Here is a 17,526-nt window from a genome sequence, read left to right as displayed (position 1 = left end):
CCATACATTAGCCCTGAGACAAAAGGAACTATTAGCAATATTCATCTTATCTTCATTTAAAAATGTTGTATTTTCACCATGGCTTTTTTTGCATTAATTTCAGTTTTAAAATACCCCATTAAAACATTATTTATCTTGATTACCGAGTTTTTGGCACCCTCTTAAATTTTGTTCCTGAGATGAGGGCCTTGCCTACCTTACTTTAATCTTGGCCCTGTCTGGGGGAACTAGACTGAACATTACTGAGTAATATGGTCAGAGACTTGAGGGAATTAGTGATGAAATAGAGTCAACATGAACTCAAGGTGAGGTTATAAATTTTGCCTAAAATTAGAGGTTTAAAAGACACAGGCAATAGGGTTTTTAGAAAGGGATTTTAGTTGGCTAGTTTTCAAGTTAGTAATGTATGTTGACCATGTAGATGTACTAGAATACTCCTATAGAGGTACTGTAATACTATTATAATATTATAACTTCTGATGCATGAAACAAAGTGAAAATATGCCCCTCACTCACTCGAGAAGAAGTGCTTCAACTCCTGGTTTGAAACTTGTAGAATTTAAAAGAAGTCCCATAATAGCAAGGGTAAATATTCCAGACATTCCAACTATTTCACCTATTTTTTTAAAGAAATAAATATAAAATATTATTTTGATATCAACAGTTAAAGTTGGCACAAAGTTTAATGGTGATGAGAACATCAGGATCTGACAGTACAGTGACTTTATGGAGAGGCTGTCTCACTTGGTTTCCACTGGATAATATTACAAATTATTACCACCACCCATTGTCCTTCTTCCACCTTGGAGTCATACCCAATGGTGTAGAAAAGTCTATACTGGACATCCTTGAAGCTGCTTGGTTTCTGATCAATGGCTGCAACATGACAGTCACAAAATGCTTCACCAAGCTCTAGCTTCATTCCTAGAGCACCCTCCATAGGTCTAATTTTTTCAGAGGGGCTCTGGATGAATTAAACGGGAGTGAGCTGATGAGCTGTCTTATGGACTAGCTGCCTGTATATACCTCTTCTTGGGAGAGAATAGGAGATAGAAATGGTTTGATTTTTGTGACAGGACTAAAGGAGTGAAGCCAGTAGAAACCCAGTATGGATCTTCCTCCCCAGTTTAATTTTGGTTTGGTGCATTTACTGTCAGGGGCAGACATGTGTAAAGCACCATGGAATATTCAAATATTCTCATAGCTTTCATAAGCTAGAGGGGAAAATAATTTTGAAAGTAGCTTGTGAAAGTGTTATACTATCACTGTGAAAATTTCAAATAATGTGGTATTGTATCAAGACTATATTTCTTAGAAAAAGGGAACACCCACGGTTCCATTCTCAAGGCTTCAAGTATAATTTTAAAGAAGGTTTTTATTGAAATTTCTATTGAGGAGAGGATTAAATTTGCCTAAAAAAAAAAAAAAAAAGCCTTGGATCAGCTATTTTAGAATAGAGAATGAGACCCAAAAGGCAGCTCCAAGCATTAAAAGTTGCTTGTTGAAAAAGTTGCTTGTCTCTATACTGGAGACAAATGTTAAAAATTAAGCAGAAAACATGGAGAAGTGAGGAAATAGGGGTAGCTGTTAGATCTCATAGAACCATAAACTACACAGTATGATTTTCCCTGGGAGCCCCCCTTGTCCCCAACTTTAGTAGAGTTTACTAAGAACCAGAAACTGCTCTATATTTATGAGGAGGCAGCAGAGATATGAGGAAGAACACTCCAGAAATTTCCAGAAATTATGAGGAGATATCTTTGGGTTTTCATAGGCTATAGAATTGGAAGTTGAAGATAATTGGATCAATATCTTTGAGCAGAGTGGAGTACCCAGTGTACACATGAAACATACACACACATAAAGTCACACATTAAGAAAAAGTACAAAGGGACTATATAGTAATATAGCTCTGTAATAAGCTTCTTTTTCTCTTATTGTTTAATAGACATTGTTCTGGTTGACAAATATGGATTAAAATTTTTGTTTTAATACTGAAGAATATTGTGGATATGCTACTTTTATCATATTGCAGTGTTTATCAAATTGTCATACACAGATCAGTTCTGGGGCCCTTCTGTTTCTTTGGTTTACTGTATATTCTTGCTACAGCAGCTGTATTTTAATCACTGCAGGCTTATTAAATGTACCAATATTGTAGTACCTATCTTGTAGGAACAATTCTTCTCTTTAAAAAATTGTCGTACATGGTCTCACAATTTTCTTTTTTCTTTTTAGCGCCACACCTGTGGCATATGGAAGTTCCCAGGTTAGGGGTCAAATTGGAGCTACAGCTGCCAGCCTATGCCACAGCCACAGCCACGTGGGATTGGAGCCATGTCTGCAGTCAGCGACCTACATACACCACAGCTCATGGCAGTCCTGGATCCTTAACCCACTGAGAGAGGCCAGGGATTGAATCCTCATCCTCATGCATTCTAGTCCAGTTTGTAACCTGCTGAGCCACAGCAGGAACTCCCATAGTCTCACAATTTATATATACAGATGAATTTTTAAAATTGTTTTGTATAATTTCAGTCCCCCCACAAATTTCTATCATTGTTTGATTTAGATTGTGAAAATCTTAAGTTGATGAAGAACTTAATATCATTATCACACTACTGAGTCTTCCCTTCTAGAGATGGACAATTAGAAGTTTTATGTTCTTTATTTTTGTCTTGTCTAGGAATGGTACTTAAGCCAGAAGTGAACACTTTAGTTGGTCAATTTTTTTTTTCTTTCTTTTTGGCCACACTTGTGGCATGTGGAAGTTCCCAGGCCAGTGACTGAATCTGAGCCACAGCTGCAGCCTGCACCACAGCTGTGGCAATGCTGAATCCTTAAACCCACTGTGCCAGACTGGGGATTGAACTTTCAACTTTGCAGCAAGAACTCCTAGTAGCTTATTTTGAAACATGAAAGAAGAGGGAACTGCGGATGTAAATGCTTTGAGGAGATCAGATCCTGGACTACTCATTGTAACTTGTTAGGTGATGATGAAATGTGGAAAATTTTAAATTTATGACTACCTTGAAGATATTAATAATACAGACATTAAGTCGGGTCAGGGTGTTTTACATTAGACTTATATTACTTTTTATCTTGTTTCTTTTATTAAATTCTAGAGTTTGTTTTTTTTCCTCCTTAAATGTTTAGAGACATCTTTTTTTTTTTTTGTCTTTTTGCCATTTCTTGGGCTGCTCCCACGGCATATGGAGGTTCCCAGGCTAGGGGTCGAATCGGAGCTGTAGCTGCAGCCACCGTCCTACGCCAGAGCCACAGCAACGCGGGATCCGAGCCTTGTCTGCAACCTACACCACAGCTCTGGGCAACGCCGGATCGTTAACCCACTGAGCAAGGGCAGGGATCGAACCCTCAACCTCATGGTTCCTAGTCGGATTCGTTAACCACTGCGCCACGACGGGAACTCCTTAGAGACATCTTAACTCTAAAAATCTTAAATTATTTCTTGGAGATAGGGGAAGGGGATTAAGAGATATAAACTACTGTATAAAAAAAAAGCAACAAGAATATACTGTACAGCACAAGGAAATATAGCTACTGTTTTGTTTTACTCCATTTAAATGGAGTAAAAAATATAAAAATACTGAATCACTGTTGTACACACAAAAACAATATAATATTGTAAATCGAATATACTTCAATTTTAAAAATTAAATAAATAAATAAAATTATGTTCTTAGGCATAACCCTTAATCTTGAGGCTATGCTTGCTTACTTGATGTTAGAGGAAATTATATTTGCTGGAATATATATTTTTTTAGATTTAGGTATATGCAATTAAATTAGTACACGATGAATATACTTGTACTGAATTACCTTCTCTATTAATTCATTAACTTGATTCTCTAACCTCACTAGATTATAATTGGCTTTAATCCAGATTAGTTAGAAAACCTCAAATACCTATATTTTGCCTTTCTTTACCTCAGACATGAAAATAAGGAATTCTGCTATTCTAGAATTTATAAGAAGAATAATTTTTCTTTGTTTCTATTTAAATTTTAAACTTCTCAAAAAACTTTTGCAATTTTCTGTTTAGGTCCAAATTTCTTGTTAAGTATATTCCTTGATATTTTATAACTTTTACCATAGTAAAGAGAATCAATTTTCAATATATTTTCTAGCTAGTTACTGCTGGTTTATAAGAATGCTATTGATTTATTTTGGGGGGATATTTATTTTATATCAAACTATTAAAGACCTTGCTGTCTTAGTTTATTAATGAATTCTCTTGGGTTTCTATATAATCCAAAATGTGATTAGTGTAACCATTTTCTCTTTCAAAATATGTATAAATTTTTTTATTATATTATTCTTTCTTTTTTATATTATTTTCATATTATTTATTTTAATTATTTTTATATTATATACATATTGCTTTTATATAATATTTTTATATTTATATTTTATATAATATTTTATATTATTCTCTTATATACTATTCTCTTTGTTTTTCTTATTATATTAGCTATAGCTTCCAGACTATTTTTTTTTCTTTTTCAGCTATACCCATAGCATATGGAAGTTCCTGGGCCAGAGACTGAATCTGAGCTGGAGCTTTGACCTACACGACAGCTGCAGCAACACCAGATCCTTAATCCACTGTGCCACAGCAGGAACTCCAAGGCTATTTTAAATCACAGATATGTAGCTAGGCAACATTGTCTTATTCCTAAATGTAATGGAAAGATATTGTTAGGTAAATTGGGAAGTTGGTATTATCACACATGCTAACTTCAAATTATTTGTAGAGCTGTCTGAAGGGGTGGAATGAAAGTGATTGTGAGGCTACATCAGGAAACAGTGATATGGCTAGTTATCAATGTCTGCCATACTTCTGTGAAAGGGGAGTTGTAGTAAATGGATTAGTAATGTTGATAGAGTTTGTAATATTTAGATTTACTTGATCTGTAGCTTCTATTCTTATTTTTTTGATATACAATTCACCAAGAAAAGTTTATTTAATTTCATGCAGTTAGAATGTTTATTTTCAAAGATGCTCCTTTATTTTTATTTATTTATTTATTTAATTTTAGGGCTGCACCTGTGACATATGGAAGTTCCAGGCTGGGGGTAAATTTGGAACTGCAGCTGCCAGCCTACACCATGCCACAACAACGTAGGACCTGAGCAGCATCTGTGACCTACACCACAGCTCGTGGCAATGCTGGATCCTTAACCAACTGAGCAAGGCCAGGGACCGAACCTTCATCCTCATGGATACTAGTTGGGTTCATAACTGCTGAACCACAACAGGAACTCCTAAAGACCCTCCTTTTGTAGTTAGCATGCATTTGTATCATAGTTGAACAATGTTTGGAATTTTATTGAAATTTCTTCTAGTTTAGTTTATTTCTGTTAATGTCTACAGGGTAAGCATTCTGTTTGGGGAGATAAAACCCTTTATATATCTTATAATTCAAGTATTTAAGTTTTTATTTAAATCTTTTTATAGCTATAGTCATTTTTTTTGTCCAGTTGGTTATGAAATTATCTAGGAAAGACATGCTAAGGCATTTCTTTTAATTATGATTTTGTCAAAGTTTTCTTGTTTTTTTATAGCTGTCTTTATCTTGGTACACTGTTTTCTGTTGTATAAACATTAATATTTTTAATATCCTTTGACATGTTATTTTCAAAAGTATTACTCCTAGATCACTTTCTTTGCCTGGTATATATTTCCCACATCTTTATTTTGAATTTTTCTATATCTTTTAATTTTAGGCATAGCTCTTTACTTACAAGTAAAAAAGATGAGGTACAGAATTGAAAGGCTAAGACTTATATGATTGACATCATCTCCGAAAACAGTAGACATCCACAGCTGAATCAGTTTTGAAGTTAGAATTCCGAACAAGAGACTTGCTATACAATATGACCAAATTTCATTTATGATACTATAGGCTACAAGAAAAGGGAGTAAAGAGAAAACAATTAAAAGAACTTACTTGTTCTTATTGTTAAATGATAATCTGGATCAACTTTTCTTTTTGTCATTATCTTTAAAAATAGCTCATAGGAAGTTCCTACTGTGGCACAGTGGACACGAATCTGACTAGCACCCTTGAGGTTGCGGGTTTGATCCCTGGCATCCCTCAGTGGGTTAAGGATCCGGCATTGCCATGAGCTGTGGTATAGGTCGCAGACAAGGCTCGGATCTGGCGTTGCTGTGGCTGTGGCGTAGGCTGGTGGTTACAGCTCCAATTAGGCCCCTAGCCTGGGAACATCCATATGCTGTGGGTGCGGCTCTAAAAAGAAAAAAGACAAAAAAAAAATAAAAATAAAAAAAAGCTCATAGCCTTTGGGGTAAATATAGGGTATTTTCTTATTCCTAAATTGAAAGAGTTTCTTTTCAAATGTTAAAAGTCACATTTAAATTTGTAAAATTTCATCAGTTTAGTTTAAGAGATTTTTCAGTCCCCATTAAGGAACAGATATTTGCTCAGTGCCAAATAATGTAATATATTTTGGAAAAACAGTAATGAACAAGAAATAGAAAGTCTGTAAACTCATGGAAATTATAATCTAGGTCTAATACAACACACACAAGAAACAGAGAAAAAGGAATGCCTCTGGGTGTATAATTTTTTGTACTTCTCTGATTATTTCCTTAGGTCCCAGAAATAGAATTACTAAGGCATAATTAATCCTTTATGGATACTATTATATTTTGCCAAACTATTTTCTACAGTCAGTGTGATGCCCTTCCCAGGAAAACAGAAAGCGTAAGCTCTTGCTAGCCTTGATTGCTGGAGCCAGGCACGCTAGTGGGTAAGGAATCCCTCCTTCCCATACAGGGTGAGGAACAGAGGAGCAAAATTTGAATCATAGTTGAGAGTAGTCCTAGGGTCTGAAAAGCCTGAAGAGTCAACTTCAACAGAATATGTGAAGAGCAAGAACAGAACTAAAACCAAGAATGGCCAACAGAAAACAGCAACAGCAACCATATCAAAAAACAAGGCTAAATTTGAGGAAGTAAACCTTAGAAATGTGCTCTGAGGTAGTAGAATGAAAGAGAAAAAAATCCTTTTATGAACCCTTATTTATAAATGTCCACTGGTGGAGAGGGCACGAATAACAATACAAAGGTGAGGGAGTTCCCATTGTGGCTCAGTGGTAACAAACCCAACTAGTATCCATGAGGATGCATGTTCAATCCTTGGCCTCACTCAGTGGATCAATGGGTTAAGGATCCAGCATTGCCTTGAGCTGTGGTGTAGGTCGCATAAACAGCTCAAATCCAGCTTTGCTGTGGCTATGGCTGGCAGCTGCAGCTCTGATTTGACTCCAAGCCTGGGAATTTCTGTATGCCTGGGAATTTGCACATGCCCTGCAAAAGCAAAAAGCAAAAAGCAAAAAGCAAAAAAAAAAAAAAAAAGAGTACTGAGGTGATTTAGATTCCTTCTCTACTTAGTCTCATTACCATGCCTGAAAGAGAGCCTTGGTTTCTAGATGTTCTCTCTCTCTCTCTCTCTTTTTTTTTTTGCTTCCTAGTGAATATTGGGAAAGATGTTTTGATGAGGATCTGGATGTCATCTCTGATAAAGTTCCCTGAAATTCTGTGGCCAGTATTTACTAAAGATAGCAAATCCCTTTAAGAAAGTGACATCTAGTAGAATAATAGATCATATATAGAGGCTGCACTTGGATCCTTCTGATTAGCATATATACTAGACTTTGTATTTTTCCATTTCCTCCAAGTGTGTTTCTCAAGTTTTTAACACACTTCTGAATATAAACATTTCCATTTTTGCTCACCTTAATCATATTTATGAAGGTCTTTTCTGCAGAAAGTTTTATGGTAAAAGCTCCCTTAGTGCTGTATTGTGTCACTTTCTTTTGTATTCTGGATTTTGGAAAGGGCTATTTGTTATGTAGTTGGTGTGGTTTTCCCATACACCACAGATGGCATATATGAAGCATTTGAAGAGGATGTACCTTCCTGTGCTAAACTGAGGTCCTAGGATTACCATAAATGTTCCAAGCTGCCATGACCTGGGTAAAGTAATTGGCTCCAAAACAAGGCTGAAAGCAAGTGCTTCTTATGCCTGAGGAGGGTAATTGTCCTCTACCTGGACAAGCTCCCTTGAGGAGGATATGAGAGGGGTGAGTCTTTTCAGGAATGAATAGTCTTCAATTTTGAGTTTTAGGTATTGCTTCTGAGCATATAGGGCATGGATGAGTCAGAATAGAGGTAAACAGAGTCCTTGGATGCCCAACAACGAAGCACTCTCTAGGGATAGGGAAAACAACTATGGCTAAAACTTCCTCTTCTGAGTGGTTGGAAAGGTAATTGGGCTATGCTTGATTGCAGCATAGGAGGCAGTAGAAGATCTTACTGTTAACAGTGGATTATTTGGCATCACAGAGACCCCTTAATGTACTAGAGTGTAGTCTACAAGCACCTCCTAAACACTCTTTTCAGCTGGATAGGAGGGTGGAATGAGATGATGCTGCAGAAAGCATTAGAACACAGAATACATACATTGAGTGGAAGAGTATACACTGGAAATTTTCTCAAGAAGAATGTAATCATTGCTTTTTCAAAATCAGTGAGAAGCAGTGCACAGTTAAAAAGGTAAATAACTTCTCTGGAGGAGACAGTTTGGGGGGTAGGGGGATGTGCTTGGGCTGTGGGATGGAAATCCTGTGAAATCAGATTGTTATGATCATTATACAACTACAGATGTGATAAATTCATTTGAGTAATAAAAAAATGAAAAAAAGGTAAATAACTTCTGAGTATTATTCTGAAAATATTTGACTTCATGGACACCCTCAAAAGATCCTGTAGACCCTTCCCACCAACAACTCAGAGATTGCACTCTAAGAACCGGGTTTTGATCAGGAAGGGGCTTTTAAAATGCTCATGGGATTGCTTGTATATTTCTTGTCCTGAATGATAATTACTCATCTATATATTTTATAATCACTCATTATAGTGTGCATATATCATTTATTTTATATAAACACATGCACACATACACATATGATAAAGAAAAAAAACCACTTATGTCTCAGGGATATCTGAATGTTGAAAATGAGCTCATGGGCACCTTGCAATCTCTCTACTTGTAAGTACTGCTTTCAGGACTTGTAGGTGGCCATATAATTCACACTTCCTCCTAGAGCTGACATCTTTCTGTGTTGCCTGCAGGAAGATAGTCCAAAGGTGAAAGGAAGGGAAGTCACCTCCTCTCACCACTTGTAGATGAACTGTCTGCATTTTCTTCTAAGTTATGTTCAACACATGAAAAGCAACATCTTTCATTCTTGTCAAACATACTTTCTTCTACAATGCTGCATCCTCAGAAAAAGTCCCAATTCAGCCTCATGACAAAACCAATATTAAAATAAGAGATGTGTGGTAATTCTTTGTAAAGAGCAAATCATGATTATGTTTGTACAAGCATAACTTAATGCAAGGTATTACAAAGTCCATGTCAGCTTTCAGAAAATGCAGGATTCTAATTTTAAGAAATTAAGAAAAAAAATAAGTCCTTACCTAAGGAATTGTTTATCATTTTTTGCATGCCAGAATTAATATCCACAATACTAGTAAACATAATTAAAGACATTACAGAAGTCATCAGACTTTCTCCATTAATTAAGTTGACGAGGCCTCTAGAAAGTCCTACAGAAGGAAAAAAAAAATCTCTTTTAAGGTAGGAAAAACTTCTTCAATATTAAATAATAAAATTTTATCAAGTAGAAGGGTATTCTTAGCTATGGATTTATATCATATTCTTTTCTTTCATATTTAAATATATATTAAAAATAAAATACTTCAAATTATTTAGTCATGTTTGTAAACTCCCTTCAAGGGAATTTCATCATGTATCAATGACAAATTAAGTCTAGACCATCATAATTATCAACCAAATTAATTGTGGTTGATTATAGTTTATATAAGCAAGGTAATCAACTAGAACTCTCATTTCTTATTTCAAAGCATAGATGAAAAAATGAAATTTATTATTATTTTTTAAATTATGAGACTTGGCCTATTTAAATACTTACATTATGTACTTAGGATAAGACAAAAAATGATGGTGGAAGGATAAAGTAAATTATAAACCCAGGTTTTATACCATTGTACCTAAGCAAAGTATTAAGAAAATTGTCCAGATCATCTCACTGTAATTAGGACTTGTCTAACTTTATCATACATCACTTTCAATGGTTTTAGAAATCAAGATCCATGAATGGAAAGCACTTTGATATTATCTACTCCCATCCTAATTCTCCTCCACTAAGTTTAGATATCCATCAATTATCTTTTTTTTTTCTTTCTACTCAATGTGCCTGAAGGGGCAAAACTATAACTTTGAGCATCATTAATGATTTTCAAAGTGTCCATGGGAAGGAAATAGTATGAAGGAAATGGTAAAAGCCCTCTTTGTGAACCAATCACTATAATTATGATCACAATCTAATAGAGTAAATATGGTGTTGAAAGAAAAGAAAAGCCAAGGCAGTCTGTTCCTGTGGAAGTTCAGTTGCCTTGCTAGTCCAGTTCTTCACCTCTCACTGCATCCATACCCTCTACTGTAACACCAGCAGTTTCTTTCGCCAATGAGATTCATTTTGCTGTGAGACTTGATGCAAGCAGAGGCTTAGAAACATTTCTGCTTCCTCTCACTTGGACCTCTTCCACCATCATTGCAGCATTCCCTGACTACCCTTCTAGAAGAATGTGAGAAATACATGGAAGAAAGGTAGATCTTCCCAGCTGAAGCCATCCTATATCACTTAACCTCCAGGTGACCTTCCACCTGACTCTAGATTCATCAGTGAGGCTAGCCAAGATGTGTGAAGCCCAGCCTATACCATCAGAACTGCCAGACTCATAAGAAATGAAAAAATGATTATAGTTTCAAGCCACTATGCTTTGGAGGGTTTTTGTTTTTTCCAATCAAAAACAAAAACAAAATCTAACTGATACTATTGTACAACGATTCCATTTTAGAAAATGGAGCTATAACAAAATGTCAGTATTTGGAAATAAATAACAGACAAGGATCATAAGAGGAGTCAACAGACCATATAAAACTCAAGACAATGTGATTGTACTGATGTATTCTATTCATTGACCTGGGCAGATTTTATTTTAGAGAATTCAATTAAAAATATATAAAACTCTTGCATTGAAAACTCAGACAAAAATGTTGCCGAGAAAAAAATATTTTATTTAAATAATTTTTAAAAGATGAAATGTGAGGAGAAAAATAAAATTCCAAAAATAATGGTAAGATGGCCAAAGTTTATGAAAATAATCTTGCAAATTAATCCAAAGAAACTATTTAAATTCAACAATGGCAGGCCAGGAAACCAGTGGAATAACTAACTAGATCCTGAGATTATAAAGTTGAGAAGTATGGCATTCTCTCAGATAACACAGAACCCCCCCCCTCCAAATCTTTTGAGTAGGAAAGAGGCTGGCATTGACAGAGTGCCATAAAAGCAAGGTTGGGGGATAGAAGCTGGCATGTTCTTCTAAAATCTTACCTTTCAAACGTAATCTCCTTGTCTTGAAGAGCTGGCTTTTCTTTATTTGTATAGGTACATGTGATAGTTCTCCCCTACCCTATATCTACTTGCCTCAGATAGCTCTTTCCTCTTTAACAGGCCATAAATAGAGAAAGACCGCACGCGAGAGCGTGCACATGTTTGTGCCATATTAAAGTTCTACTTTAAAATAAATGTTCTAGTTCTCATTATTATAAAGAAACTGAAAGGGGTTCTTGTTGTGGCGCACTGGAAACAAATCCAACTAGTATCCGTGAGGATGCTGCTTCGATCCCTGGGCTTGCTCAGTGAGTGGGGGATCCAGCATTGCCGTGAACTGTGGTGTAGGTCACAGACATGGCTCAGATCCCACGTTGCTGTGGCTGTGGTGTAGGCCAGCGCTGTACCTTCAATCTGGCCCCTAGCCTCGGAAATTCCATATGCTATGGGTGCGGCCCTAAAAAAAGAAAAATAGTAACTGAGGGAACACAAATTAAGTTATTATTTCTTTCTGAATGAAGCTCTTGGATTTTTCCTGGGTTATATTGACTTGGTATTTTACTTTTACTAATTTTTATTACTAATTTTATTTACTTATTTAAATATAGTTGATTTATAGTGTTTCTTCAATTTCTGCTGTACAGCAAAGTGACCCAATCAGACACAATTCCCTGTGCTATACAGTAGGGCCCCATTGCCCATTCATTTCAAATATAACAATCTGTATCCCAAAACCCCAAATTGCCATCCATCCCCTTCCCTCTCCCCTCCCTGCTGGGAACCACAAGTGTGTTCTCCTCGGCCATGATCTGTTTCTGTTGTGTAGATGGGATCATCTGTGCCATATTTTAGATTCCACAAATAAGTGATATCATATGATATTTGTCTTTTTCTTTCTGGCTTACTTGACTTAGCATAAGACTCTCCAGTTCCATCCATTTTGCTTCAAATGGCATTAGTTTGTCTTTTTTATAGTGGAATAGTATTCCATTGTGTATATTACCACATCTTCTTAATCCATTCATCTTTCAATAGACATTTAGGTTGTTTCCATGTGTTGGCTACTGTGAATAGTGCTGCAGTGAACATAGGGGTGCATGTATCTTTTTGAATGAATGTTTTGTCTGCATATATGCCCAGGAGTGGGATTGCTGGATCATGTGGTAGTTTTATATTTAGGTTGATGAAGTACCTCCATACTGTTTTCCTTAGTGGTTGTACCCATTTACGTTCCCAGCAAGAGTGAAGGAGGGTACTCTTTTCTTCACACCCTCTCCAGCATTTGATATTTTTTGACTTGTTACTGATGGCCATTCTGACTGGTGTGAGGTGGTACCTCACTGTAGTTTCGATTTTGATTTCTCTACTAGTTAGTGATATGGAGCATTTTTTCATGTGCCTGTTGGCCCTCCTGATGTCTTCCTTGGAGTAATGTCTATTTAAGTCTTCTGCCCATTTTTCGATTGGGTTGTTGGGTTTTTTTGTTGTTGTTGTTGATGAGTTTTATGAGTTTTTTGTATATTTTGGAGATTAGGCCCTTGTCTGTTGCATAATTTGCAAAGATTTTCTCCCATTCTGTGGGTTGCCTTTTCATTTTTTTAATGGTTTCCTTTGCTGTGCAAAAGCTTTTGAGTTTAATTAAGTTCCATTGGTTTATTTGTGTCTTTTTTCTAGGAGGTGGATCAAATATGATGTTGCTGTGATTTATGTCAAAGAGGGTTCTGCCTATGTTTTCCTCTAGGAGTGTGTTTTCAACAGAAAAGAGATATTGAGAAATAGAAATGTCACCACAGTGTATACGCAATATTGTAATGCCCCCCCCCCCCCCCCCGAGCTGTTCCGTTGGCTCAGGGTAGAAGCATGTATAAAGCCAAGGATTCCAAACAATGCCCTGCTCTATTTCACAACTGAATACAAGACTAAAAATAATAAGTAAGCCTATCACTGGCATTTCATTCTGTTCCAAGCATCACCACTTGAATCTCTATGCTCAATCCCCAGTGTCCCAGCATCTTACTTCACATAGTGAAAAGCTACAGTGAGCAAAAGATCTTTAAACTAGACAACTTAAACAAGGAATATATTTGAAATACAGGAAAAGAGAAAAATAGACTTACCAAGGTCTCTTGTAGCAGCTGAAGTCAGCATGGGATCTGAACTCACAAGGATAGCTGAAAATAATAACCATGGGGTAGTTTTCAGAAGTAATTTATTCACAGATGCCAGATACCAAAGAATTAAGGTATAATTAATCAAAAAGCCAGGAACTGTAATTAAAAGTATCTGCAAAGAAATTTTACAGGTAGAAAAATCAGATTGCAGTTGTATTCCATTTTTAAAAGCAGATAATTAGGATATTGGGGATGTAGAATTACATTCAGTCCATCAAAGTGAAATTTTAAGTTACCTTATTTAACAGCTATGTGCTTGTAACTCTGGATATAAGGGACAAATATTACAATGAGAGTCTTAGGACCTAAGACACACCAGTTATAGGAAATACTGTTGCGAGACATGTTTTTATAATATTTTCTTAGCCTCTTTGATGAAAACTCCATCTTGTCCTTCCTTACTTTGTCTTGTCTTCCTGCTTGACAAACAGTCAAGGTGATGGTAAATGACTTAAGCCTAAGAACAAAGACCTAAGGGGATGAGTTTTTCTGCTGAATGAGGACATAACACAATGGTCTAGGCGCACCGGACCTGTGCAGAATGGCATGCCATTTGCACAAGCATGATATGTCCTCTAAAGAATAAGAGAAAGAGGAACCTCATGACCAAGTGGTTTATGAGTGGTTGCTAACAGAATATGCATTAGAAAAGAGAACCAAGGTGCAAACATAGGCACACAGGGTTGCCACAAATAAGCATGCCCTTTTGCCTAAGCACAGTGAGGATTCTCTGAAATGCTATGCATAGATAGCTAACTCAAATGCTAATGACTCTTAAATGCCTATAGTTTAGAGTAAAAAGTTTAACCATTTACCAGCTAAGTGACTTTTAAAATTATTAAAAAACCTATATCCTGCACCTACAACCCCCTTTTTTGCTTGACATAATCCTCAAGAGCACAATAAAAGCAGTGTGGTTTCTTGAAGCAGGGCTCTTGGTCCCTGAGACCTTGAGTCCCCCGGTTCCCACCTTTACTTAAGATAAATGTCTCTGTGTCTTGTTTTATGTTAACTTTTTTTCCTTAAGTTCCATAGCACCCGTTCTTCAGCCCCATCCTGCTGAGCTGGTCTCGGCAAAATACAATATTATAATTTAAAAGGAACTTTTATACAAACTACTATATATAAAATGGATAAACAACAAGGTCCTACTATATAGCACAGGGAACTATTCTGTAATGAAACATAACAGAGAATAAAGGAACTTTTAATTTTTTTGATAAGGCCATTGAACATAGATGCATATGTGTAAAGGTATATGCATATATACAATATATATACTTACACACACACATATATACACACATATTTAAAGATGCTTGAAAATTGAGAGATAGCATATTAACATGGAAAAAAAACACAAGTTTAGAAAGAAGGTACAGGATTTCCTGTTATGGTGCAGTGGAAACAAATCTGACTAGGAACCATGAGGTGGCAGGTTTGATCCCTGGCCTCACTCAGTGGGTTAAGGATCCAATGTTGCTGTGATCTGTGGTGTAGGTCACAGACGCACCTTGGATCTGGCGTTGCTGTGGCCGTGGTGTAGGCTGGAGGCTACAGCTCCGATTAGACCCCTAACCTGGGAACCTCCATATGCTGCGGGTGCGGCCCTCAAAAGACAAAAAAAAAAAAGAAAAAGAAAAAAAGAAAGAGGTTACAGAGGAGGGGAAAAAAAGAGAAAACAAAATAATAGAAAGAATGTATAGAAATGGCAGAGGACCAGAAGGAAGATGGGAAGAGAAATTCTGTTACTCAAGGACAGGAACCTGGCCTTCGGCCTTCCCACCATTGCCTCCTACTTTCTCTTTTTCTACCTGTGGTGGCTATTTATTAAGATTTGGTTACCAATGGACTTGGGAAAATGTGGTGTTTCCGGCTTAAAGTACCTATGAGAATTCACAGCTACACCCCCATATTTACTGTAGCATTATTTACAATAGCTAAAATATGGAAGCAATCTAGATGTCCACCTACAGATGAATGGATAAGCAAAATTTGATATATGTGTGTGTGTATATATATATATATTCATATATATCAAATTCTATATATGGTGTATTATCAACCATAACAAAAAGAAGGAAATCTTGCCATTTGTGACTATATGGATGGATCTTGAGGGCATACACTAAGTGAAATAGACAGAGAAAGGCAAAATATCATATGACTTCTCTTATATGTGAAATCTAAAACAACAACAACAACAAAAAATTCATAGATATGGAGAACAGATTGATGGTTGCCAAAGACAGGCAGTGGGTGGGATGTGGGGATGGTGGTGTGAAAAGGGTAAAAGGGATTAAAAGGTACAAATTTCCTGTTATAAAATAAATAAGGCATAGGGATGTAATATACAATATGGTGACTATAGTTACCAATAATCCATTTCATGTTTGAAAGTTACTAAGAGAATAGATCTTAAAAGTTCTTATCACTAGAAAGACAATTTGTAACTTTGTGGGGTGGTGGATGTTAACTAGACTTACATTGCTGATCATTCTGAAACACATACAAATATCAATTCATTATGCTGCACACCTGAAACTAATACAATGTTATAAGTCAATTATGTCTCAAAAGAAAAACAAACAAAAAAAAGGATAACTATAAGAAATTCATGGAGTTCCTATCGTGACTGAGCTGTTAACAAACCCAACTAGCATCTATGAAGACATGGGTTTGATCCCTGGTCTCGCTCAGCTCAGCGGGTTAAGGATCCAGCATTGCCCCGAGCTGTGGTGTAGGTCGAAGGTGCAGCTTGGATCCCGTGTTGCTGTGGCTTTTGACCCCTAGCTGCTGCAGGTGCGGCCCTAAGGAAACGAAAAGACCAAAAAAAAAAGAAATTCATAATGATGTTGAAAAAAGTGCTCTTACTGCCAATACAAAATAAAAACAGTAATATAAAAGAAAGATGGATTTTTATGACTAAACTTTATCATTCTTCCTTAATTATTTCCTTAGAATTTCAGTAAGAAAATTAAAGACATGCATCACTTGGGGGCTTTCCATGGAGATTACTAATATATCCTCTGAAAAGATTTACCAATAAACAGAGCCACCAGCAGTATAATTACTGATCACTTCAGCTTAAAAAAATTCTCCAGAGAAGTAAAATCAAATAATAACCCCAGATTTCCATCTCAACTTTTGTTACATCAGAAAAATCATACATTTTTGTAATGAAAAAAGCACAAGTTTTCACTCTCTTATTTATTACACATTTATTCACCACCTGCTATGCAATGAGGAGTTGCAGTAGGTACTGGAGAAATATAAACCCAAAATGAGTTAATAAAAAAAAAATAATTCAGGAGTTCTCGTTGTGACTCAGCAGGTTATGAACCTGACTAGTATTCATGAGAATGAGGGTTCAATCCCTGGCCTTGCTCAGTGGAATAAGGATATGGCGTTGCCATGAACTGCAGTGTACGTTGCAGATGCAGCTCGCGTTGCTGTGGTTGTAGATTTGGCTGTGGCCTGCAGCAGATCCGATTCCACCCCTAGCCTGAGAACTTCCATATGCCATGGGTGCAGCCCTAAAAAGCAAAAAAAAAAAAAAAAAAGAAAAAAAAAAAAATTAGAAGAGCTAAAATACTAAAACCTATCTTCTGATTATTTTGCTCTTTTATTTGTACAGCTATATTCATACAGAATGAGTTGGGTCTGGACTCTGACTCAGGAGGCCTGGGTGCTAGTCCTGAGTGATTTGGTTAAGTTACATAATCATAGATTTCTAACCCAATCTTAGAATTAGCAGGAAAATGATAGCATTTATGTGGCATTACTGAGGCCACATACACTATTGACAAGGAGTCTTTGGTGG

General features: G+C 36.3%; 1 protein-coding gene across 1 annotated transcript in view; it reads right to left on the bottom strand.

Moving 5' to 3' along the window:
- SLC9C1 (solute carrier family 9 member C1) overlaps positions 1 to 17,526 on the bottom strand; it is an 89,896-nt gene that overhangs the window by 63,563 nt on the left and 8,807 nt on the right. The window contains exons 4-7 of the mRNA XM_047752916.1: positions 13,650 to 13,815; positions 9,530 to 9,658; positions 5,767 to 5,928; positions 517 to 616 (exon numbers count right to left, since the gene is read on the bottom strand). Of these exons, the coding sequence (XP_047608872.1) occupies positions 517 to 616; positions 5,767 to 5,928; positions 9,530 to 9,658; positions 13,650 to 13,815 (557 nt within the window). The remainder of the gene's footprint in view (positions 1 to 516; positions 617 to 5,766; positions 5,929 to 9,529; positions 9,659 to 13,649; positions 13,816 to 17,526) is intronic.

Source organism: Phacochoerus africanus, chromosome 1 (genome assembly GCF_016906955.1).
Source record: "Phacochoerus africanus isolate WHEZ1 chromosome 1, ROS_Pafr_v1, whole genome shotgun sequence".
NCBI classification, from domain to species: Eukaryota; Metazoa; Chordata; class Mammalia; order Artiodactyla; family Suidae; genus Phacochoerus; species Phacochoerus africanus.
The sequence above is the reverse complement of the archived record's forward strand: the minus strand, read 5'-3'. Positions and strand labels throughout refer to the sequence as shown.